General features: G+C 42.4%; 1 protein-coding gene across 4 annotated transcripts in view; it reads right to left on the minus strand.

Moving 5' to 3' along the window:
• The window catches only part of LOC143216876 (uncharacterized), a 252206-nt gene that overhangs the window by 64133 nt on the left and 160400 nt on the right, over positions 1-27673 (minus strand). For all 4 annotated transcript variants that reach the window (XM_076440454.1, XM_076440440.1, XM_076440431.1 and 1 more), the window contains one exon: positions 2647-2702. In XM_076440454.1, the coding sequence (XP_076296569.1) occupies positions 2647-2702 (56 nt within the window). The remainder of the gene's footprint in view (positions 1-2646; positions 2703-27673) is intronic.

Raw genomic sequence — 27673 nt, forward strand, 5'->3', positions numbered from 1 at the left:
AAATAAGGGTCCAGCGAAAAATTGAACTATACCACGCGAAAGAGCAGACTTTTATCTTGAGAAACCCCCCTGTGAAGTTTGCATGGTCGACGTTTTTACCGAACCAGAAAGCAAAATATCTTCGCCCGACATGCGTTGACGCCAGTGGTGCTCTTCCACTAGCGCGGTCGTTCGTCGGGATACGGCGCGGCGCGCTGCGGTGAAACGGCGCGTGGCTATAAGCGCGCAATTATGTCAGCTTACTTAAATGTAATATTTTATTAAATGTTATATTATTGTTATTTATTATTTATTAGTATATTTATTCTGTATAAATTATTTTTGTATTTTTTAATGTTAGTCTCTCGTTTATAGTATATTTAATACAAAAAATACCTTTTGTAACAAAAAAATAATTTATTCACACACTACACTATTACACTATTTACAATGCTAATAAATATGTGTACACTATTCAGATATAATACACTACTAAAATACATATATTATATACAGAACAACTAAAATACTATAAATAACTATAAATGTTTTTTATGAAGTTTTATACGTAGCAATGCAGATTTGAAATGCTTGACACGACTGATTTCAACAAACACAAAGCCGAAACTGAACTCTGGCATCAGTTTTCTTAAGAACCAACACGATACATATTTTGAAATAAATGACGGTCTACGGACAACGGAATACATACAATGTAAGGAAAGTCTGCAATGCGGTGACTGAAAAATTTTATTTTCAGTAATTGTCGTCTTATCTATGTATTGTAATTATAGTGCCAATGAACACTCGAGATTCTTCCGAGTAAAATAAGTCCAAACACAATATAAACGGGACTATTTTTATTGACTTAAATACATAATTAAAATAGTTTGCTCCATATTAAATCGATATAGTGTATTATATCTGAATAGTGTACACATATATATTAGCATTGTAAATAGTGTAATAGTGTAGTGTGTGAATAAATTATTTTTTTGTTACAAAAGGTATTTTTTGTATTAAATATACTATAAACGAGAGACTAACATTAAAAAATACAAAAATAATTTATACAGAATAAATATACTAATAAATAATAAATAACAATAATATAACATTTAATAAAATATTACATTTAAGTAAGCTGACATAATTGCGCGCTTATAGCCACGCGCCGTTTCACCGCAGCGCGCCGCGCCGTATCCCGACGAACGACCGCGCTAGTGGAAGAGCACCACTGGCGTCAACGCATGTCGGGCGAAGATATTTTGCTTTCTGGTTCGGTAAAAACGTCGACCATGCAAACTTCACAGGGGGGTTTCTCAAGATAAAAGTCTGCTCTTTCGCGTGGTATAGTTCAATTTTTCGCTGGACCCTTATTTTTTGAGATAAATTCGAAAATATCCGCAAAAATTGGTGCAAAAGTGGTGCATCTCCGTCTTTAATCATTGTTTAAACATGTTTAAACAATCATAATGTATTAATATTGGATATCACTGTATTCGGGAAAGTCTACAGAATCTTTTGCTGTAAACAACAATTCAATATCTTTTATAATAACATCGCAATATTTGTTTAAAGTTGAAAAATATGTCTTTTTTTAAAACTCCATTTTCTCAAAAACTGGACGTATAGGAAAAAAATTAAAACCAGATTCGGAATCAGCGCAAAAAACTCTATAAGAAGGACCCAACAGTATATTGAAATCAAATTTGGTGTTGGACAGTGTAATGGAATATGATAAGATAGTGTGAACTGAGTGCGACAGATTGTTTCTATTTCTGTGCATTTAAACGATCCGTTTTACAGTAATGCCTCGATACATGTGAAAAAGATGTACACGATAGTTGCGAAAAATTTCTGACGAATTTTGTAAATTGAGGTATGGAGCCAATGTTCTCGCGTTAAAATTGCTGTACCATTACTCAAAATATTGTTTTCATTATTAAACCAGCATTTAAAAATCATATTAATTTAATTATATTCCATATAAAACCTACAATATTACCTCCTTAAATAATATTAAATATAAAATGTAGAATGGGATTATTCTAGGTCGCAAGAAATGTTTCATTTTCGAGTTAACTCTTTGCAAATTTTTCTTCCGGCCTGAAATATTTCGATTTTCTACGATTTTCTTAATCTTGTCTCTATAAAACTGATGTAACACCTCGTACAATACTTTCAATAGTTTATTTAAAATATTAAATACGTTTGGTAATTCATCGAATGCAAATTTAATAACGTCAACAATATTTTATAATAATGGTGCGAAGGGTTAAAGCACCTATTGGAGAAATAGTGAATTTAGAAACAATTACAAAGTGGCCAGCGACTCGAAACTGCCAGACGCGCAATTTCGACTGCGCAGGTAGGCAAGGGCTTGGAATAGTTCGTTCACCGCCGGATTCCATCAAAATTGTCCAGCAACAAGTTTCCCTCCCGAATTTCCTAAACAATATCCCTAAGATCGTGTAAGGAAATGCAATAATCGATCTATTACGATCCCGTTACAGGAAATTCTGTCGGGTTAATTGGTTCTGCCTTGAAATCGATATTCCATCGGATACTACCGATAGAACGATACTTCACGGCAGACACGGGAGGCATGAGTTACAGAAGCCAACGAGATCTACGTAGCTAAAGTTTCGATAAAGCGTTACTCACCTCATAACACATCGGTCCGTGAATGATCGCGGATCCTCTCACGCTCACGAAGGAACCTAAAACAAAACAGGCGTCGGTTAATAATTTCACTAGCTTCCTGGTTTCTCGATATTTCTCGTGAAATTGAAAGACATTTTTACATTTATGTACTACGTAGAACAATTTATATTCTAATTATTTCTTGTTTCTTATTTTTACCACTTAAAACATATTGGTGCACCCCTTCGGGCTAACTGTGGACTTGAGATGTGGCAATTGTGTAATTTAAGACAGTAGAAATATTAGAAGAACTTAAAAATACTATTATACATTGTATTATCTTCAACCTATAATACGAAAGAAAATACATTTCTATTTCACTCCAGTTTTCTGCACTTCAGGTAGAACATTTTTATTTTGCATAAAGATCCGCTGTCTCCTGCAGAGGACAGAGAAATAACTGATTGAATTTTAGCGATTAATCCTGAAGGATTTCCGGAATAAAACCATGCACGTGCACCGCTTTGAGCTAACGGCTACCTGTATCTCAAATTTTTTATCGTTACAGAGGACAAAGCAACTTAAATAACACTAATTGAATTTTAGCAATTAATCCTGAAGGATTTCCGGGATTATAACATATGTATTTGTGACATATTCTATGTTGTATTTATTTCTAGATGTTTTCTCCGTTATTGAGAAAGAGGAACTGGTAATTACATACATAGATGTATTTTTGTATGCTCAAAACGTACATTAAATATTATAAAATTTCCCGAGCAGAGAGAAACGCTAATCGCTACGTCTTCATGCATCCAGAGGAATACGCGAAAAATTACGCGTCTGGTTTAATGACGCGGGTTTTTTTCCGGCGTGCGTAATTGTTAATTCGAACGATTTCCTCCTTTCGCCCGACACCCGATATATCGATCCGCTCGACTCTGTCATTGTTTCCCAGCAGGAAACGGCTAATGGTCGCGATTCGGAACTAATTCGACGCGGAGTCATCGAATGCTCGATACTTTTTAATACCGGCGCGCGATGCTTACGAATCAGTTTTATCTCGAGCCCTCTTTTCATCAGCGTATATCGATCTGTCAGCACAAATTTTCCGAAACGATGAAACCCGCAACCGCAAACCCCAAAATATTATTATATTCTGTTAAACATTATTCAATTCCATTAACGATAATACATTTAATAATCATTGTTGTAGCTGCCAGTGGCGGACGTGTTCATTAAACATCGTCGCTGAGATCAATTATTAGAAATCTACCGCTACTGTGATTATAGATTGAAGCATGATTGTTCGGAGAGCGGTGATAATTAAAATCGGCAATACAGTTAACAAGGAAACTGCAATAATAGTAGTAATAACAATGGATGGCATACGGAGCCATTCAAATCATTCACGAAAATACAGTCGACAATGATCGGTACGTTTTAGTAGAATTGTTGTTTCGAACGCGAATATTAACAGTAAACAAGTAACACAACAAATGTTGGAAGTGTTACATTCTCTTTTTATTTATCTAAACTAGTCGTTCGAGGTTCTCGGAAAAATCCAAGTCCACTTTGACGAAGAATATTCTCTGTGAAAGGGTGTACGTGTATTAATACGAGCCACTGTAAATATTATATGTGCGTACGCCGTGTACCGTATACCGTGTGCCGTTTTGTACGCGCGGTCAGGAATTTCTGCTTGTTTCCCTTTGCCGTGGAAAGCATCTCTTTCACGGGACCGTTCCCGCCAAAGACACCGTGTACGTAGCGCATTACTCGAATGCTCGCGAACTGTTTGAAAGGGAAGCACCGGAACGAGGGAAAACTGCGGGGCAAAGCCGGCGCTCCTTTTTCTATTGGACGATCTATCGTTCCGCGGTTTCGTCGGAGCACCGAAAATATTCTTCGCGGAACGGCCGGAAGTGTCTGCCCTCGGAACAATATTTTCCTCGCCATAAAACGCGAGAAAAGCCGCGTTGCGTTCGCTTCGCCTCGATTATTACGAGGCGCGAGTGAGCAGCATCCGGATCCTGCGAAACGGAGACGTTCTCGTGTGGACTGGTAAAAAGAAAACGATTTGTTAACCCTTCGCACTCGGAGGTACTTTAACTTGATAATTAAACATTTCTTCCGACCTAGAATAATTCTTAGTTCGAGTACAAAACTGTCCCCGTTTGTATTTGGTTGTTGCAATTGAAATGGGGTCATTCCATGCCAAATCGATCACTTTTTGCAGGCACCATCGTCGATTTTGTTTTAAATGAAATATGTTGTAGCAAAATCATTTGCAACAACCTAATACATATTTACCTCATGCTTTTGATAATCGATTCCTGTCGATACAATTTCACGGAGCCAAGTACAGAAACAACTGCGATGTACTCTGCTTCGCGAACAGTTGTTACTGTCGATCGATAAACGCGTGTTTCCTTTCCCCCTCCGCACCCGCAGCCGCCACGCTTTATTTTCTTTATTGTCTTATTTTAACGACCCCTTCGTGCTCCTGGGCGTGGACGGGCTGACATAATTTTCATGAATGCTTCGTCTGCGTCGGGGAACCAAGGACTTCTTGTAACCGCGGCGTCGTTATGGAACCAGGGCAGAATGGATACAAGGTCGAGAGTCAGCATTCTGCGTATTTTTAGAGACGTGGCATATTCGATCAATGATCGTGCGTTATTATTCGAAACGATAATGCTAAAGTCGAATTACGAATGGATTTTTATCGTGGACCAGGAACAATAGCGTCGGTTCCATTGCGCGAAATACACCGCCGTTATACGAACGTTACAGCCGCTCAGTTAAAACCACCCGTTTTTCTGATTTTTATCACATAATTATTAAGATCGTAATGGTGCTTCAGTGAGAAGTTATTTAACGAGGTCATTTATTCAGGCGTACCTTACAATTAAAATTACATATAAAATACCATCGTACGTTTTTTATTTGAATTTATAGACTCGAGCAAGGGGAGGTCGCGGCTCTATTTAGCTAATCCAGTTGTCCGACTAACTATCCCTTTATTCCTAACTATTCCCTTTAACTATCGCGTTTAAATATTGTATGAAGTCATGAATGTCTACTGCCGGCTCGTAAGTCTTAGGACACCTCTGATTTTTAGTAAAACTCTGGTATTTCGTACAGATCGTGAACCATTAACTGTATTAACATGTATAAAATATGTAAGAACTATTTGGATCAACTTCAATGTAATAGTTCATTGAAAATTATGAAATGGCCACCCAATCACCAGATTTGAACCCCATAGAAAAATTATGGACTGAAGACGAAGACACATTTATGAAATATTGAGGAACGAGAATGGAATAATATAACAACAGAAAGTATGGAAGAATTGGGGCCAACAATAGTGGAAACTGTAATAAAGAAACGTGGCGGATTCTTCGAATGAAAAGAAAATATAAGATATTTTTTTACATCTTGGTAAGATTTTTAATATATTGGGTTGGCAAATAAGTTCGTTCGGTTTTTGTGATTTATTCCAATGTAAAAAACCGAACGAACTTATTTGCCAACCCAATACATATGAATCTTTACTTTTCTATGCAACTTCAACGATTATTTCATTTTTACATAGTTCAATACAAAAATACAATTATGATCACTGCCCTAAGACTTACGAGCGGGAGTGTATGTGGAGTAACCAAAAAGAGTAAGCGTTTGAAGTGATGGTTTTTTTTCTGTGCTCGCTCACGGACCCATTTTGTCACTCGACACCAGAACGTGAGGCCATTTTTAACGTCGACCCGCACGTCCACGGTCGATACAGAAGAATCGACGAGGTTCGCTCGTCCGAGGAGCGCTACTTACGTATTACAATCGAGTCACCGATGATACATGGTTCTCTTTCGGGTTCACATCAACCTTACAGCCTTTTGGCAAGCTGCCCATCTCCATGGGGCTCCTATAAGTCTCCGCGAGGAGGACCACTACGGGATCTTCCCTCTCGCGTTCCAGACATATGACCCTGCCGCTGCGATTATGAACAGAACTTGCACCGAAATTTTTCAACTTCCTGCTGAATCACGATATAAATCGTCCGCGTGCGGTTCGCCGAGGGAAAAATTGTAAAACGTACACTTTGGTCAATGTTAAAGAGAAAACTCTTCCAAATAATAATAGACGATCATAATACATGTCATATTGTATAATGATTAGACAGCGAATTTTTATGCAAAATAAACATTTTCAACCAAAATTGCATGAAACTGGAGTGAAATAGAAACTTATTTTCTTTCTCAATACATTTAATAGGCCGATAATAATGTGCCAATATTTTCAAATGCATATTTTTGTCATAAATGCATAAAATCCTCTGTCTAATAATAATGCACGAATAATAGATGTTCCTCAACGATGCGTCAAAATGTAATCGCACACAAACTTCGTAATGCACACGGTGCCATTCTCATCTGTTTGGGAACCACTCTCCCATTCGCAATTTCATCGATTTCTTACTAGCATCCTCTCCGATCTCGATTTCACGCCTGCGTGGAACCTAATTAGCCTTAACAAAGGGCGAAAATTGAATCTAAAGGAAGAGACGCCTCCGGTGATCGAGGGTCTGTTGACATTTTATTATAGGAGAGAAGTAAGCAAAGAGACCCGCGTGCAGGAAATAAAATCACGTGCTCCGCGAATAAAAATTTTCCATTTTCCTGCTCGCTGCATAGTTACATCCCCTCTGTTTTCCCGAAAACCGAAGATGTCGGTGTAGAATTTCGCTCAGGGAGGAGAGCGTTTCGAATATTTTCAGAAATCTGCGTGCACAAAGGGTGAAACAGCGGCGGGCCGTAACTTCTGGTCAACGAAGTGGCAAAGAACGTCGGCGGCAGAAATCCGTCTGGGGGTGGGACGGTGGAGAGGTCAGCAGGTGAACTCGATATTGCTGGACGGCGGTTCAAGGAAAAAGATCGACGCGCTGGAAAGGGGGATGGGCGAAATAAGAAAAGTTGGTGGTGGGGTATGGGACGGATAGAGGGAGGGAGAGTCTGGGGCGGGGCCGGGATAGAATAAAAGATGAACGAATGTGCAAATTCGAAGGCGATCGGTGGCGTCAGGTGCTCCGAGGAAATATACAATTCTCATGAACGAGGGCGGCGAGCTACAGCAGCAGTTGCAGCCCAAGGTGGAACAGAGATGCGGCGCGCCGCTACGCCGTTCCAGCTGCGGCTGCTCCAACTGTCGAGTGGATCAACCGTTCTTCTCCGGTGTAATAACGAGCGTGGAGAGCGAGCGAGAGAAAGGGAAAGAGAGGGAGAGAGAGGGAGAGAGAGAGCTCTGGAGGGTGGAAGATAGGGATGCTGGAAACCGGGTCACGATGCCCTCAGAAATTAAACGTAACGACTGCTCTGAAACCGTAAGATGCGAATGATCATACGCTCGAATTAATTCGCGGAGAATCGCCACCACTTATTAGCGCTGCCTCTGTTGCCGTGTCCACTCCCTTCTCTGCGAGGGTCGTCTGAAAAGTTTTCAGTCAAAACCATTCTGGTACTACAGTGCAATATGCCTGTGAAAATTTCAGGCATTCTGGACGCTCAGCTGTTGTTTGACAGTCGTTTTGATCCCGATCTATTTGTTTTACTCCACAAAGCTGAACATTTTGACATAGCAGACTGAAACACCTCTATATAATTGGCATCTTCGCTAACTTTATTCGAGTCTTTAGCGGCTATTAAACTTAATACGTGACTGCGACACTTATGGTGTTTAGGTAAACTGTAATGTCTATCTTCAGAACTCACTGCGCTTAAAATATTGCTCACATTTGAAAACTGTACTATTCTATCTTCTTCAGTGTACTATCTGATTCTTCTTCTTCTCTTTCAAATATTTTTATATTATAATTAAAGTGTTTGAAAGCTTTAAGGAAATTTTCACTAGCTTCCACTACCTGTAACAGTATATACAATTTTATCACAACTTCAATTCGAATATATGTGTGTGGACTTTCTAATCTCGAACAAGAAATAGCTCTATAGAACAGCTTTAAAATAAAATACTATTTTCAAAAATTACTGCAACAAATAAAATATTTTATTTCCAAACATTACTGCATCAAATAAAATATTTTATTTTCAAAGTTGTACAGACACTGTAAAATAAATGCGATTGTTTACCATTTTCCCCAGCTCTGGTGTCAGGCGATGTCAGTATTTTTGTAGAGAAGGTGCTGTTCCATCAAGACAACGCGCACCTGCTCACACTTCGACGGTCGCCATGGGCAAAATTCACGAATTGCACTTCGAATTGGTTGGCCACCCACCGTATTCACCAGATCTGGTCCCCAGCGACATTTTTCTGTTTCGACAAGGAGGTTATGGCATACGTAAACGCCTATTTTGTGGAGCAAGACGTCAAGTACTATTTGGATGGGTTAGAAAGGTTAGAACACATCGCTGGGAAAAGTGTAGCCTTAAAAGGAGACTATGTTGAAAAATAAAACTACATTTGAATGAAAAAATACTTGTTTCCATGTTGGGCTCGAATCTTTTCAGACGAGCTTCGTACACATCCACAAGTTTCTCCGTAATATCAATTCATAACGGAATAATTTAATTGCCGTTTAATGTAAAACCGTCGGCACGCCGCTCGTGCATCCTCAATACATAGAGGCTAAATGGTCAAAAGCCCGCGAATAAAATGATGCTATAAAAGCGTTAGCGTGTTCTAGCATGATTTACAACCTCGGAAGCGGCTTTGAGCGGCAAGCCGGGCTTAATGAGACTATAGCTCAGACCGATAGTCAAGACGCGATTCAATTTGTCGTGCGCATAAAACGACCCGGGGAGAACCATTGAACGGCGCGCCGCGTAAACAGCTTATTAAGGTTTACGCTAAAAGTCCAATCCTTCGAAGTTCGCCTGCGCGATCGCGTTCAACGTCGAAAGGTAAACTTCCGGCCGGTTGAATTAACGGCATTTCGATTAACATAATAACGATTAAGCCTGCGACGACTACTCCGCGCTGGAAAGTTTCGCGATTGCAGCGAATTCCGCTCGGAATAAATACAGCAGCGCGAACAGGAAAACAAGGAAACAATTTCGTTGAACTTCACTGTTAAAACCTCCTCCTCCCCCTCGGTTTCGTTTTTTTTCAGCGGTGCGCATTTTTTCCCGGGTCGAATTCGCACGGAGGTGCTTCAATTTTGGCTCCGGCAGGTTTTTCCCCGTGACCGGCAACGAAACTCGGCTAATCTCCGAAACTCAATCCCGTAGAAAGCGAAAACGAGCTGTTTTAACGGCGGCACACGGAATAAAATTCTTCGCTCTCCCGTACACGTTCTCCCCCCGCGGTTTCGCTCCCTTTCCCGACGCTGCCTTCTAGTTAGTTAGCCGCTGGTAATTACTCCACGCATCGGCGCGTACACGATCCTTCGAAAAATCAAGGAAAATTGCCCCCGCCACGCTCCACGCTTGTGTCGAGTAATGACGCCTCGTCGCGAGATGTCACGTTCGCTTCCACGCGCCAGCGTCGGCAACCTAATTCGGGAATATTCGTGAATAAGGGAACGCGGAACCGCCGAATGCACCGGCGTTGCATTTAGAACTTAGGTACGGTGCTCGGAGCATCGTGATGCAACTGCGTCTTCGCGGACTACCCTCGAAAGAGGAGAGTTGCACGGAAGGACCTTTTATGTAATGCATGTCGAATTGGAATTGCTTTATGATGGCATCCCCGCAGTGCTGTTGTGAATTCCGCGGCTACGAGCAACAGATTCAATTACCCAGCTTCGCGCAATCTAATTCGACATGTAATAACGGAGAAACGTTGCGTCGTGTATTCAAATCTTGTGTCTCCGGCAAGTGCCAAAAATACACTGCGCTTGCGGTTCTCATTCATTTTTCCCCGTGCAAGAGTGTGGTGGCACACGCACACATCGCTAGATCCGCATATACGTACATGAAATAATTAATTAATCAACTAAAAATACACACCATCGCCTTTGTACATGTCCTGGCTATGTCGATGCAGAGCGATTTTTTTCTATTCGAACGATAAATCTCTCAATATTTACGAAAATCTATCAGTGGCGGCCATCTTATGATATCATGCTTGTTTCGGATGCCTCGTGACAGGCGCTCTATCGGCCGAATATTACAAATTATTCCTCGATAGCGTGAAAATATGCATTTTGGGCACCGGGCAGACATAGATTTGACTTTTAGTCACTTATTGCAATGTTGAAGCTTCATTTTGTGTTCTTGTATACCTTGTAATTTCATATACGTATATGCGGATCTAGCGATGTGTGCGCCGGCACCCTTGTTCGCAAACCAACCTGAAAAATAATAAGAATAATAATAAAGATCGCATAACAAGACGCTCACGTTGGCGTTCCGGAGGAGCACGGTTTTCAGCGCGTAAAAAATTCGCGAAAACTCCGTTATTTTTCCAGCCGTGAGCCAACCACCGTTTGAGCCAGGTCTTTTTAGAGAACGGCGGAGTTAAAAGGCCGCGGATAATTCCTCATTACCATCACCGACTGAGAGAGCGTCCCCGGGCGTACTAGCGTCACCATACAAATAACCATGGCAGCGTTTTAGCACGCCATTCTCCTCGGTGACAAGTTTCCCCGGGAGTTCGGAACGGTCGGGTCTTCCCGTTCCACGGGATTCCCGGGATCGTTCCACGGGATACGTTAATGGGTCTGACGTTACGAGCCGGCGTAAGAAGCTTCTCGGTGTCTTCGGCGTACCCTTTCCGCTCGAGTTTTTACAGGTGGTGTTCTCTCCGCGTAGCTTCGGCTAAATAGAGCGGTGTCCGTCGTCGTAATACACCGTGATACACGGCTCGTGTCGGTATCGCCGTGTTATCGCGGGACGCGTGTCGCCCGTTAACTCGCGATGATCGTGCCGGTTTACAGGAACGAGGCGAATTTGTTATTACATCTTGATAGCCTTCATCGCGACTTAACCGTCCGGCAAATGCTACACGATTCTGCGGAGTGACGATTCTAGAGTGTGGCCGGCTTAATAGACTTCAGGACACGAATCGGGTACTAATAACCCCGCTGAAGTTTGTTGGCTTGGTCAGACACCAAACTTCGGGAAAGAGAGGCTCGCAACTCGCGCTGTTATCTAGGTCGGCGCATAATCCTCCGCGTCTTGCTCTAGGTCGCGCGCATCACAGGAAGAAGGTTCTACCTACCTAGGGACTACCCTAAATTCTATTAACCCCTTGCCCTACGATTTATTTTACGATTTCAGTGATTAAAACCTTTTTGTGATCTTTAACTTCCTAAAAAAGGAGAAACTTCATATCTATTGCACGCCAATATGTTCTCCAATAGCTGTATATTCTGCTGTACTTGAGTTTACGTGTAAAAGGGAGAAGAGAGGGAGAGCATCACAATGTCGCAGTCCATCTGGCGAGCCAGGTAACCTAAATATTTCGATGTAACAGCGGCGGTATCGTTGAAGTCACGAGATTGCGTTCCGCTAGTCTACAGGAATTTTTGCTCCGGCGAGATTCCATCTACATACGAAATAATCCGCGATGGGGAATTTCGCGTGGCTCGCGTCATGGAAATTTTGTTGCGATCGGGGGAAAGGATCAGCGACACGGTCCAATTAAAAAATACGTTGCTCCACCGCGCGCGAGAGAGAGAGAAAAAGGGATAGGAAGAGAAACGGAAAGAAGAATCCTATGACCGAGCAACGAGGAATCGAACAAAAGGCGACCGTGTATTAATTAAATTTCACAGTGGCTCGTCAGCGTTTTCAAGGCAATCGCCAATAGTCGGAAGATATACGATAAAACCTCTATTCCTGAGGCAACGAAACAGAATTTACGGGACGAGTATCGACGAGACTCTTAGGCGGTGAGAAAGAGAGGGTTGAGAGTATTGGTTGGCATAACCGAAACGCTGAGAAGAGCTGCTCCGCAGCGAATCCCGGCCGCGGACGGTCAGAGAATGGAGGAGCGGAGGCTGTGCTGCAAGATGAAACTAATTAAACGTCGCGCGAATTCCCCCGTTGGCCGAGACGACAAAAGCTGAACGGAAGAAAGGGGATGAGGCTTAACCCTTTAGCGACGGCCACGCCGGCAAAGCTGCGCCCAGGGTGGGGCTTCTGTTGCGCAACGGGGCTACGGGAACGCGATAGTAAACGTTTCGAAAGGACCTAACAACGCCATATAACAATGAATATCATAAATTCCGATTTCTCAGCTCGAGTTTCATCAAACGAGCAACCTTCGCTCGTTGAAGGCGTTAGTTTTTCAATGAAGCGACAAAATTCGCAGACGACGGAGCTCACAGAAGAAGCGCGTCGCACAAACTTTCGATAAAATATCTATTCGAGTCGGAACAGGACCGTGAAACTTTCCGGAATCTTTTCTGGCGACCTGAGCGTATAATATATTGCACTCCGAATTATTTTTCAATTTTCTTGACAACAACCTCCTACTAATATTTGACGTGTTTCGTTTGAAATTGACTTGAAAGGACAGCTCCTGCCTATTTTAAACAATTTTGTTTAGTAATTATTAGACTGCAACAATTTTCAAGAAAGGGTGGAATATAAGGTTCAACAGAATTTAGTAAAATTTCTGTTTTCTTGAGATCTGCAAAGGCTGTTCCCATTAAAAATACGTTTCATTTCATGCCACTTTCCTAAAATTTGTCTATAAAAATTAAAAATTGCATATATATTGTTGTAATTTATATTTGTCGAACTTGTACATATACGTTTTCAACTAAAAAATAAGACAAATAAATAAAGAAAGAACCAAATACACACAAAGACCCGTTTTATCAACATTTCTCTTTCTCCGATGTCGACTCACACTCGACGAAGGAGCGCAAAGTGTTAAGTGGTGCGTAATTTCCAGTTAATGGCGATCGACGGAATGAAACGTCCGATTCAGCGCGTCTCGGTGGACCGGGGTCGTAAACTAGCCGGATGCCTGTAAAATTTCGCTGCGGATGCAAACTCCGTTGCAGGTGGGCGCACAGGGCGCAGGTTGAATGGCTTCGGCGACACGTAGCGCACGGTTCTCGGCCAGCTTTCCGTAGCTACAGGAATTATTCTCTGTGCGGGCGAAGTTTTCGCATTATCGTTACAAAATGCGGCCAATTCAGCCGAGCCGAGTCAAGCGCGCGCGTTCAAGGCGGTCTCGCGTCCGCCTGTTTTGTTTCCGTGACGCGACACGACGCGACGCCAAGGCTTTTACGGTCGACACAACGGCACACAGAGAGAACGGGCGGGCAACCAGCGTGGCTGAAAGTTACCACCGCGAAAGGCCGTCCTCAACCTTTCGCGTGGCCCGCTGACAAACTTTCCACCGTCCTGTTTCGTCCCGTTTTAATCCCGTTCGCCCGCCGAGGAACACGAACCCGATGATGTTAAGACGCGCGTCGGCTTTGCCGTTTCTGCTGCCAGCGATCAGATTCACCGAGAGAGACACTTAAATATAGCCGAAAAGATAAGTCCATTCTCGTCCATAAGTATTGAATTGCCATAGTTCCTAGTTGGGCATCAATGTTGAATAATGTTGCATTTTTTGATATTGTATTTTGGTATCAGTATTGTATCCAAGTATGTACAGTGTTTTATAGATATTTCTTTCTCTTCTTTAACTTCTGGGACAATTGTGGGCCAGACACTTGGGGTATTTATCGATAAAACATTGTATAAAATTGTCGTCCATCCAGTGAAATAGATAAGTAGTTGTGGTGACGAAAGTTCGCAAGATGTTCGAGTCTATTCTTCTATCTCGACTGGGGTTGCGATTTTCCCTTTCAGAACAGCGCTACGCGACGAGCTAAGGGTTGAAGGGAACTACAAGTCGTGCAAGGAATAACACGAGAGGTTGCTAAATAGCTCGAGCAGCGAATTTCAAAGACAAGCGTGAAGCTTGTGCGTGGTTAGTTGTGAAACGCATCGTTAATTTGCTCTTTGAAACCTGTTCCCGAGTCTCTTGATATAAACGGCAGCGGGAATTATGAGAAAGTGGATCTACACTTGGTTAATTCGTATGGTGGAAATAGTGGAACCTATACTGATGTCTCGAGGGCTGATAAAGCTCTATAGGAAATAAATGAAATTAGTTAACCAACCATGCTAGATGCAGAGGAGGCCAACTCGGATCACCGAGGTGGTTGCGGGCAGGTTCGGACTCCTTAAACTCTACGTTCACAGTGTAGAATTTTGATTGCGTTACCTGTTCTACGAACACTACATTATTCGCGAGCCAAACCGAGAGGGGAGATAATCAGATGACATAATGCAAAATTGTAATGCAAAATTATCAGCATTCGCTTCGATCGAGAGTTCGCTCTTGCTCGCCGTGAATTGTCAGCGATCTACGATCGCAATTGAGGCAATTAGCGAGAACTTATAATAGAATTAACAGTTACACGTCAATCGCTATTATCAACGTTTAAACTGTGTCCAACCGTGCCCTAGATTTCCGGAAACTTCAGACGTTTGGAGCCACCAATGGATGACTGCACCATTATTCCTCAGTTTCAAGTATAAAGGCGAATGTACACTTCATTTTGGTTATTAAGTATGAAACTTGACAAATAAAACACAAATTTCAAACACATTTGTCAAGTTTCGTACTTAACGACCTGATACATCACGGGTGAATCCAAAGTGAAAAGTCTTTTCAATCAGGAACGATCTTCATCGAAAGAGAAGAGAAGATGAAGAAGAGGAGGAGACGTTCGTGACGTTTTCTTATGCGAACACGCGTGTCCAATCGTGGAACCGGGCCGTTTCACGTGCAATTAACCTGTCGCCGCGAATCCTCGTTTTTTATCGGGCGTTCGTGCGGTTCGAACAGCAGGGAAGGACCCACGCCGTCACCGGTTACATATTGTGTGTCTGTCCGCAATTTTTCATTTTGCCCGATTCTATCACGCGTCAAGCAGAACGAGAAATATTCCCGCGACTTCGCGTTATTGCGCAAGCCAGATCCAATAGAGCTCGTATATCCGCGGCTTGACAGGGCAGGCTCGTCGCGCCGATGCTAAGCACGCCTTTCCCAAGGAGGCCACTCCGTCTCCGACGTGGAATTTTATTCTTGCTAATAAATCACCCAGGCCCGACTCAAAAAAAGAGAACAAACCCGAGAAAAGTAGAAGAAAGCTACAGAAACATTAGGAAAGATGGTGCAACTTCGAAAAATGAATCTATTCCTCTGCTTTTTAATAATATCCCCGACCAAAGTATAACTAATGTACAAAAAATCATGTTTAAAACATGGAAGAAGAAAATGAAGAACGAGCTGTATACGTACAAAGATCGAGATTAATTTGTCTTGGCAAAACGCCAGAAAATCTACATTGTTGAGGGAGAAGCATTATTTTGACGTTCCTTTCTGTCGGTAACAAATGTCCACGGACCAGCTTCGGCAAGGGGTGAAGTAAACGTGGACACTGAAACATAATTCACCCTGATCAACTTCTAACAATAACCTAGCTGACAAAGCGACGTAAAACGTAGAAGAAGAAGGAGCTGTGTACAAAGATTCAAATGAATTCCATTCGTCTTGTCAAAACGCCGGAAAATCGACATTTTTTTTATTGGATCACGAAAGAGATTGGCTGGTTGCGGGACGCTGGGAACGAAGGATTATGTTGACGTTCCTTTCTGCCGGTAACAAATGTCCAGGGAGCTGCTTCGGCATGAGGGTGAAGGGTTGATGGCGCAATTTCAATAAAGCTTAAGGAGAGAGAGAACGGTTTAAATCCGCGCCCGGAAAAGTACTAACGACCGGAAACCGTCCCGGCGGAATCGCGTTTCGAAGCCAAATCGATGAGATCCTTGACAGTTCCACTTACTTCCGTTCAACGTCGTAGATACCGGGCAAATGAGATCCAGCAGGTGTAACTGCGAAACGGGGAATTCACCTCACACGTGTCGCTGCTCACGACGGCCGAGATAAGGCCAGGAATCGAATCGCGTAGCCGCGATATATTTCGCGGCTAATAGCTTCCTGGCGACATTCTCGCTCTGCTTCCTTTATTCTTCTTTTATTTTTGGCCGGTACGATGTAGTAGCACCGTGGCAAAGTGAATCGTGTGAAGGAACTAACTCGATCCGTCTTTGCTGGGGGTGAAACTAGTTACGATTAATTCAAATAATTTTTATTTCGCTTAAAAATCCGGAATTTTATTAGGCCATTCTTCTGTTCCTCTCTTATAAGTAGACTGCGGATGTCTGTGCAATTTTTAATTTTTCTGAGAAAGTGGAATCGTGTAAAATCTTGTTTTCAGTGGTAGGACTCTTTGAGGTACTAAACTAAATAAAAATCGTATTATAGTCTCTGGAATTTTATATTCTAGCATTTTTTGAAAATGTTTAGTCTACTTATAAGGCTATTAACCTCTAAAAATTGCTGTACCATAAAAGCTATAGGGAATGGAATTATTCCAGGTCGGAAGAAATGTTAATTTTCCAGCTAAATAGCTCCGAGTGCAAAGGGTCAGCCCTTTGCAGGTTTGTAAATTGTCCACGCGTTAAATAAACTTGAATTACTTATAACAATATTTCTCTTGAAAAGGCTATTAACCCCTAAAAATTGCTATACCATAAATGTATTGCATGAGGTATTATACCAATGTCATATCCATAAAGTTTAAAAACTTATAGGGAATGGAATTATTCCAGGTCGGAAGAAATGTTTAATTTTCCAGCTAAAATAGCTCCGAGTGCAAAGGGTCAGCCCTTTGCAGGTTTGTAAATTGTCCACGCGTTAAATAAACGTAACCCACTGGTGGATCGCGAGTGTATAAAATCCACGTAATCCATTCGAGTTTGCCAGACAATGATAAAGAATAATGTATGGGACGTCTCATTATATATTTCCCGGATCCGAAGGAGAATGTACGGATAGAACGAGATGTGCGTCTCGATCGTAAAATCTCGGATGCATAAGGGGCCATTTATTACCGCGGTATTCATTCGCGTCGGTTTCATCCGTACAATTACATCAAAAAGTAGTCATCAATAAAACATTGTTAAATTTCTCCGAGAAGCTTAAAACCATTGTTATTCGTTTGGGGACTTATCGCGGAAAGAATCGACGTAGAATTTCCAGAGTGGTTTCGAAAAATGTGCGCCGTGGCTGAAATGCACAAGTGACCGGTGGATATGCGTGGGGAGGGCAATTTTCTTGTAGCACACATTTACAAGCGCAATTTACGACGGTCCCTATCATAAATTGCGAGTCCGAGCGTGGTATTATGCCAGTTCCTAACTTGGGGAACGCTTCGCTTTCATAAGAATTCTCGTGCCGACGGATACGAGTTCAAACTCGAATCAATGGGCTCGATTAAAGAAGGAAATGTAGGAACTTTTTCCGCGTCTCAGCAATAACTCCTGAAAATAATGGAACTCGGAGATCCGACGAGATATCGCGTACCTTTTCGTTCCCCAAACTAATCGCTTCTTCTTCCTCTCTTTCTCCTCCTTCTCTCTCTCCCTCTCTCTCTTCTTTCGCCTCGATAAAGTGTCCTTTCTAATTCACCGAGATTCGCCTAATACGCGGGGAATAAAACAAAATCTAGGATATAGCAAGTGGAAGTAATACTTTTCCGGAATACACGTTCTATCGGAGATGCATTACTCATGGCACATTTAACGCAACCTATAGCTCTGTACGCCTCCTTTCTCATTGAGCTTTCATGCTGGATAATCGTTGTCCCGGAATTCTCCACTTTGCGCCAGTGAATCATGCATTTTCTGTTATGCATTGTCGCCACCCGTCGCCGTTTGATCCCTGTCTTCTGCTGTCAACGAGACCAATCTTCTCGAGAACGAAACTGTGGAATGTTACACTATTATCCACTTAGATCTACTCTATTATGCATGGTTCGGTAAAAAACTGACTTGATAAAATAATTGTTATAAATAGACAGTGGATCTTTACGCAAAATAAAAATTTTCCACCTGAATTTGAACAAACCGGAGCGACATATAAATTGAAATTTTCTCTCTTAATATGTTCAATAGCTTGAAAATAATATAGAAGTACTTTTAATTCCTCTAATGTCTCTCTTCGACGTTGCAAATTACACTTACTCATTTTTCTCATAAATGCATAAAATCATTTTTTGAATGTCTTTTGGGTTTTTCTGATCAAATGCATATTTTGTAGAATACAGAAAGTGTCGAGTACTAAGTGATTGGCCCGACGTCAACGAAACGGTATGCAGATGTAGCAGAATTTAACACAGACAAATATTCTCGCTAATCTCGTCGCTTAACCCGACTTAATCGATCTTACCACGATTACCCCGAAAATGCATACACATGAGTCCTTTAATTTCCCATCTGTTCGGAGTTTATATCAATCGTTTACGTCATTCCACTGGGCATGCACGTCGTAGCCAGGCCGCACTAACTGCAGCCACACAGCCATGGATTAGCGTACAAACCGATGATACTAACGATTAAGAAGCAAATTGCTCATTAAGCTGCAGCTGTGTTCAGCTGCTGTATATACATATAGAGAATGAATGTGTGCGTGTACCGATGTACAGGGGCTTCGTTATGTGTCTTCAACATTTTTCGACGAAACAATGCTGAAAATATCGGTGAATGATTTATTCCGTAGAAGGAAATCGACGCATTTAGTTCATCGATTATATCCGACACGGTTTGTACTGGGTGTACCAAGAAGGTTGAATACGAAATTCCAGTTGGAACTCGGTCTGCTATGATCCTATTTATATGTTTGATTTTACACGAAAGTATTTTAGGTATAAATGCATGAATATTTTTAGAACATTTAGAAAAACAATTGTGCAAGGAAAATAAAAATCGAATCCCGATTGATGGAGATAAGTAGACAGCGGATTCTTGTGGAAAATGAACATTTTCTAGCTGATTTGTCCAAGAAACTGGAGTGAAATAAGGAAGTCACTTATTTCGTTCTTAAAAGTGGTCCTTTAAAGCGCTATTGGGAATAATTTTAGTTCGTCCATAGTTAGTCGAATCGAAATCCAGCAGATAGCACGTATCTCAAAAAACGTATCCAGTTTTATAAGAATAGAGAATTTCATTTCGTTTCCTGAAGGGAAAATCGAAGCCAATTTTTTACCATTTAGAATTTAGAAAAAGTTTTATCACGTTTTGTTCTATGATCCCTTGCGATTTTTCAGGCAACCTAAAGATCCCATTTGTTTTTTGTAAGCAATTTCCTAGCTGATTTGCAAGAAACTGGAGAGAAATTGAAATTTGTATTCCCTCTTCTAGAGATAAGCGAGCAGAGAATTTCCTCGAGAATGTTGTGTGCTCGAGCTCTCTCGGAGACCGTGATTCGTAAATTGGGAATCGCAGCTTATTGATTTTTAAAGCTATTGGAATCTCTCCGTAGAAGACGTCGTTACTAACAGAATGCTCGTGAACTCCGAGGCCGTTCATAAATTGGAAAGCATCGACGTCCAAGGCAATTGGAAGTTTCTTCGCGGACTAGTGATAAGAGGCTGCGTTCCCAGAAGTTTCGCGAACTTTCGTAAATCCGACGGGTTACACATAAATTTTTCACAGACTCGGGAACTGCTTCGCGAAAGTAATTCACGATACGATCGAATCATAATTCGCAATGTATCGTTTCACAATCGATCATGGATTTCTTCAACACTGCGGGAATATACGAGTCGAATTGGCGAACTTACGACTTTTGCATTTTGCGGCCACTGGAATCATGCGGTTTACAGTTTCGTCGATTTATTCATGCAGCAAGGATTACGCAAAATGATCAACCTGTGACTTTTCATTCATCGATTCCCTACAACCCCTGCAATCTTCGAGCATTGACGATGTTATTCTTGTAATAATCAAACAAACAGATTCTATTATCATCGTGGAGCTTTTTCCTGTACGACAGGTGTCTAGTTCTAGTTCTTTGATAAATAAAAAGCTTACAACTTCTTCTTTATTGCGAATGGAAATACTCCAAGTCGGACAAATGTTTAATTTTCGAGTATCTCTACACGAAAAACGAAATTGCTTTCGGAACGACCTAATGAATTCATGTGTCCGGTAAAAAATTATGTGCGGCATTACAAGCAACGTTATATTACTGATCTTTTCTGGCAGAAATGTCAGATTTGACACTTCGAAAGTATTCAGACTTGCCTGGCACACCGTGCGCCGCTTGGAAAGCGGCTCTTCCTGTAATTTATCCCACTTACTTCCCACTCGCTTATTTCCACGGGCCGTATTCTCTACGTGCCTCTCGTTTTCGTCGCAATAAAAACGCATAATTTATGGTCAGCTGGAACTCAACAAGCGCCACCGTAAACATAAAAATAAACACATGGTTACGTGGCGCACGGCGCCGTAAATCTAGCCGTTCGATTCCATTCAATATTTACATCGCCGGGGCGTAAAACGAGCGGGACCCGGATAAAACGAAACGAGAAAGAAAGCAAGAAAGCAAGAAACAGGAGGGGAAGGAAAAAAAGGGTTGCGAGGTAGAGAACAACAGAACGTCGCGACGATTAATCTCGCGCTGTTACTTCGCGCGAAACCCGAGGCATCTATCGGTGCGCGAAGTCGACGCAAAATTAAAGTTCTGCGTGTGCTCCTCGCTCTCTCGTGAAAAATAATGCCGGCGGCGTAACACTTGGCACGCTCGAACAATTCGAACTAGAGCACTCGAAGCAACCGTTATTAATATTCCCGCGGACTGGCGATCATCGACATGATTTTCCTGTAATAAATAATCGATGCGGTTCACGCATCCTGCACGAGAGCAGCCGTTCGCCGGCAAATATTGAACGTGTCGCGCCGGTTTTGCTTTGACGAACGGAAAATCTACCGGATACGGTAATAAAAATCCCTCTACTTTTCGCAGGGGTGTCCGTTCGTCGATAACATTGATCCTTCTCATTTTTCTATAGAGGATTTATATTAAAATTGCCGAAGCGTGGCAGCGAGCAGCGCGTCTGTGTGAAACCGCACGTTTGGTGCTCCTGGCGGAAGATCGGAAAGATAGGAAAGTTCTTTATAGTAATTGCGTTATTGTATATACCAAATCTCAACAAAAATTCATCTAAAAGTGTTGACTTTTTATTATTATTGATTAAGGAGAGCATGTATTTGTGCAGTCAATTTGAATTGCCTGAAAGATTGCAAGGGATCGTAGAACAAAATGTGATAAAACTTATTCCAAATGGTAAAACATTGGCTTCGATTTTTTCTTGAGAAAGCGTAATGGCTTTCCGAACGACCTGATATATTCTCTATTCTTATAATAAAACTGGATACATTTCTGAGAACGAAACAAATGAAGTTTGCGCGAAGCACACGAAATTCGTGCGGCATCGTTTCGCACAGAAATATTGACAGAAAATAGAACGAGGACTGGCCAAGTGGTAGCCGATAGGTGACAAAGAGGCCAAGCTCGGGCCAGTTAACTGTCCAGAGTCGCAAGAAGCGATTATTCCGAACGTAAACTGTATACCTCGTCTCGATTCGTGGACAGTCAGCCGGCCGTGGAGCCGTCGGTCTCGTAAACCGCTAAACTCCATCAGAACTGGATTTGTCGAGGGGCGTGGGAGACTGGCAAGTTCGCAGTGGGGGTCAGATATTGTCGATCGTTGGTGTAAGACGTTGAGGAACAAGTTTGCTGGCCGAACGGAGAGAGGGAATCGACGCACCTAACCCAGTCCCCGGTTTAACTCACAGACGACGAGCGAAACCGCGTTCGCCCGTAGTTTCCACAAAACGTTTCTGACCTGTCCTTTGTGATTAACAATATCACGCTGTCCGGAGGTCTGATTCGATTCCTCGACCATTTCAAATTCGATGTTGCTATCTTGATTGGCGTGAGTCCATTAGTGGCTCCAGGTAAATTAGGGGATGAACTTCCGTTGTGATCTTTGCGTCGCTGCTCTTTAACCCTTAGCACTCGAGTGGTCACTCCGAACTGCCACAATATTGTTTAAATTATTAAATACGTTGGTGTCTAATCAATAGACTGCAATAAAATGTTCTGCATTGATTCTGGGAAGCAGGAGTAAACTAAACATTGACTTCATCCCTTAATGACTTTATTCAATTAAATTGTTCTGATCCAGTTACTGTTTGATATTTCACCCAGCCAATTTCTTCACAAATGCATATCCATTTAAAAAAGAATATCCAATTTAAAAAATCATGGAGAATGGAAATATTCTAGGTAGAACAAATGTGTTTATTGTTCGTGTTCATAATAGCTCCGAGTGCAAAGGTGTTCAAGTTTTCACCGCTAAAAATCACCCTCTACCACTAAATGCGGATTCACGAGGACGCGAGGAGAATACGCGACGTCACATTATTCCCACTCGGGCAGAGAGTGGCTGGAGGGGAACCTGGCGGTAGAGTGATAAGCGCAGAGACTTTTTTCCCGGCAACGTGCAGCTTACGATAAGATCTAGTTTTACTCTATTCCACGAGAAGAAAATTTTTCAATGAATTCCCCTTGTTTTATAAAGACCGTAACCCTTGTAGCGATGATCGAGACGACTCATCGAAGCAAGCGACGCGTGAAGAGCGTAGTGTTCTCGCTGTATCCGTCCGCGGTCGTCGAGGGATTAATCGGGTCTGGCGTATGGTAGCTAGAAACGTTACAAATGTCATGCACGGAGCTATCCTCGGGGTACACGGCTGGCATCGAAACTTTGCTCGCGACCCGTGGATAGTTCTACAGTACGTAAGTTTGCCGTCACTCCTCCCCCGCCGGCAGACAACGTCGACTCGTCGTCCTCAACCTCGTCCTTGTCGTCGTCGTCGATGGAAGGAGGTCTTCCGACGTGACGGCAGGAGGAACACGCTCGCCCAATGGCCGTCCGGTGAAGTACAATATCTGGGGTGGGGACGGGCGGTCCATTTAGATATCGATTTGCAATTTCGCCGACAATTACACCGGGCGCAGAATATGTTCGTATAGATTAGATCAGATTAAATGAATATTTACGAGGACCCCGAGCGCGACGGCCGACTGGCCCGGGCTGCGTGTGTAATCTGCCTTGCAAACACCGGCTCGTACTTCCCCGGGATCTGCACGCCTGTTATTATACGCACATCGTCCTCGGAACTGCGTCGCGACGCCGCCGCACGGCCGACAACCGTCGCGCGTCGGCTGGAAAACGCCGCGGATAATTGTTCCCGTGTGTTTTTTCCACGTGTCCCTTAAAAGCCGGACCCCGCTCTCTCTCTCTCTTTTTTATTTTTTTCCGCCCGGCGTCAATTGGAAACACGATACACAAGCTCGGGGGAAATGAAAGGAGCAGCGATCGAATTGGAAATGGTATTTAGCCGCGCGGCGATCGCTCGTCCGACTCCTGACAATCCTTTTTTACGCGAGGCTGCGAGCCTGTGTACACCTACCTACCAGCGGCGTGGCTAGTTTTCATTTAATGTTGCTCACGGGAGTACACGCTTGTTTCCAGGATTGCAAGTGTGCGGGATGATGCGCCTTCTCGTTTCTCGATAATGCAAAGACGCGGTTTTCTGTAGTCGAAAGCGCTAGCCAAGATCAAAAGTCCTATTTTTTTTACCACGTTTTTATTAGCTCGCTTTCTTGTCTGTCTGTCTGTTTGTTCGGTACAAATTTTGCAATTGATTTCAAACTAACTTCCCGATGAGCTAGAGACTTGAAATTTTAAACATAGCTCAGAACTGAATGACAATGCAATATTTAGAACAATTTTTCTAAAAAAGCCCATGCGTTTAGGAGATATAAATTATTAATAAATTTAACCATTACACGTGGTGTTTTCAAAAAATTATTTTTATTTTTAAGTTGACGAGGCGTAATTTGCATCCACAGCTTTATAAAAATAGCCATATGCGCTGCTTTATGCTTCTAAAGAATGCAAATTTCGCCTCGTAAACGTAAAAATAGGATTTTTGAGGGCGATCGCGGGCTAGACTGAGAAATCCCAATCCTGAAAACGAGTCTACCCCCTTAACGCGTCGCGAGTACACAGAAATATTTCAGGTAATAATAAACTCTGCGCAAGAGATGAGTCAGAGGTGGAGTCATGGTGTTTTCAGGGTCCTTGATCGCACGAATACGCCATAAATTGTCCTTTTTTCGTATATGGAAAGTGGTCGCAGCCCCAGATGGAGCAATTGTTATACCTTGCGGCTCCGGTATCGGGGTCAAGACTGTGAGTTACGAATATTGGACGGCATCGAATGTATCGAGGACACGATCGTAAATGTAATTCGCAAATCCATTATCGTAAAAATGCGCAGTCCCGCGCACCGCCTTAAGCGGTCGCCGGACGTTGATATAAACGCCGGCTTTTCTGTCTCTTCGGGCGAAGGGAGCTGTGCCAAACAATAGGGAATGATTTACCGTGAATCTCGTTGGCTTCCTTACCCGTCGCTATCGTTCCGCGCTGGGCCAATCTGTGCACGAGCATTCGAGAAGATGGAGAAACCCCCGTTCAATGCGTTTTGGACGGTGTACGTGGGATGCCAGTCGAACCGGACAACAAAAATCCCACCGCGACTTTAATTCGTTCCGACAAATCGGACACGTACAGTTCAACTCCTTGCCGTATCATTTTCTTTACAGTTACAGTGATTAAAACGTCTTTATCTTCATCTGAAAATGCTTAAATGTTTATTTCAAACGAGTCGAAATTTTATTTCATTTAAAAAGGAAGGTGTAACATATTCATATTTGTTAGACTTTGTTTAAAATCTAAAATCGATTCGAGGATCGATTTTTTATTGTATTGTATTCTTTAAAAGCATTTGAGAGGACAGTTTCGAAGAGAAAGCATTCTTCTTCTGTAACTCTTACGATCTTAAAATCCGACCGATACCTTGAAGCTCGCGGTTCTCAAAGATTTACACGGGATCGCTGGTAGAGAAACAGAAAGCGGTGTTTTTGAAAAATTCATATCAAGCCGTGGCCAGCGGAGGAGCATTTTCTCAAGATAAATCCGCCGGTGTTTTATTAAGAGGTGAACGTTTCTCAACATTTTATCCTCGCAAGCTCGCCGTGGATTTTTTGCCGTTGCCCGGGGATCGCCGGTGTTTTTTTTTTTGCGGCCCCGTTCGTTTCCGACACCGAGGATGGAATAAATTACGGCACGGAGAATTACGTACACTCAGCGTCTGTTAATGATCGATCGGAGAGGAGTCCCCGCGACCGAACCGAGAAACCTTCTTCACCCCGTGGGGGAATCGGCGACATAAAAATCGGGGAGTCGCGTCAATGAACCAACCCCCGACGCTTCGAGGTTGTCAGAAAGCATCCGAGATCAGGCTGAATTATTTAGAATCCCCTTTCTCTCTGTCGCGGACGCCGATGTGATGGCTCGAACCGACAGAATCCTTCGGAGCCTGGGACTGAATATTTCACTCGCGTATTTTCAAAGTGAAAAACACTCGGTCTGCTCGAACGAATCCGCGCGGACTTGTTCCGGAAGAGCCAGGAGGCCAGCCCCGTTATCCACTGTTCTCGAGAGTCCGTGAACAGATTTCTCGCCGATTCGTCGTATCGCTTCGAATAACTCCCGAGATATTCGTCACGGTTTTATTGCACTGTTAGGCGCGACCCTGGAGGACTACACTCGGCTGATGCCAATTCATCAGTCTTGCGTCAATGACCGATAAGACAACAGTCAGCTAGTACCAATTCGAACAATTTCGAAGTTTAAAGAAGATTGTAGAGGTTGCAGGGAATCTAAATATATAATTTCACTATTTGTAGAATGAAAAGTCACAGGTTGGCAGAGTTGGGCAAAATGTAATTTCAATTACAATTACAATTACTTACCAATTACTGTAATTTGAAACTGCAGAGATACAATTACAATTACATGTGATTGTAATTGGTAATTGCAATTACTTTGGCTCAACCAGTTATTGTGAAAGGGGTAATTGCAATTACTTAACACGATTACAATAATTGTAATTGAGTCTAACAATTACTTCGGTGTAATTGTTCTTTTACACCACTAATTTTTATGTTTTGTACCATTTAACAGTTTTCTTATTGTATTTATAGTCCACTTTTGCACATTTAATTGAAGATGTAAATAAATACTCATGTAATTAATTACTGTCCAACTCTGCAGGTTGGTAATTTGGCGTAATCCTTGCTGCATGAATAAATCTACAAACTTGTAAGCCGCATAATTTCACTGTATCAGAGTGCGTAAAATAATAAAGTTCTTTATAGTTTCTACTTCTTTGTACAAAAAATGTTGACTTTTTAACAAGAAACTAGAACTAGACCCTTATCGCACAGGAAAGAGCTGCACTATGAGAATAGAATTTGCTGAAAATCGTTTAGCACGATCGTTCGGTAACGAAGGGAAGAAACGAGCAGAGAGAGAGAGAGAGAGCCGCAAGATGATTTAATTCACGATCTAACGCCAAATCAAATCCCGAGTATTACACAATGGAATCGGCAAATAGGATATAGCCAGCAAAGAGACAAGCACAGTGGTCGCCGTAGTCAAACGTTTTCTATTTCATAAAACCGACTCGTTTCCGCGAGTAAAAGTCTCTTTTGAGGCGGTCTGTTTGACAGCGAGGTTTTCGGAACACAGTTTGAAAATGAATTTACTACTCCAGTTAATACCCGAAGCGTCCGAAAACTCCGTCGAACGAGTATAAACGTATAAGAGTCACTTCTCGTCCAGACTTTTTCGTGTGTACCGGATCGGTCGGTTCCTCCGCGGAGAGTTTCGACCACAGGAAATACGGGAAATTAAAGAGACGCCGTGTGTTGAACTTCGGCTAGGAATCAACGAACCGAATCCTGCTCCCACCCCTCCCTCTCTCTCTCTCTCTCTCTCTCTCTCTCTCTCTCTCTCTCTCTCTCTGGGTCGGTGTTTCACTCACGCAAAGCTTTGATGTGGTTTCGACATTATCAATCGTCATACGAATGTTTATTACCCTTTGCGGCCTTAATTATATGTGCCCCTTACGTTCCGCAAACTAGAATTATAATTGGCCCGGTTTCCCCGTGGTTTTCGCCAGTTCTAGAATTTCACCGTGCCCCGTGTTCAATACAGCGATTACAAACGATTACAGGCACTGCGCCGGAA

Source organism: Lasioglossum baleicum, chromosome 2, assembly GCF_051020765.1.
Source record: "Lasioglossum baleicum chromosome 2, iyLasBale1, whole genome shotgun sequence".
In the NCBI taxonomy this organism is placed as follows: Eukaryota; Metazoa; Arthropoda; class Insecta; order Hymenoptera; family Halictidae; genus Lasioglossum; species Lasioglossum baleicum.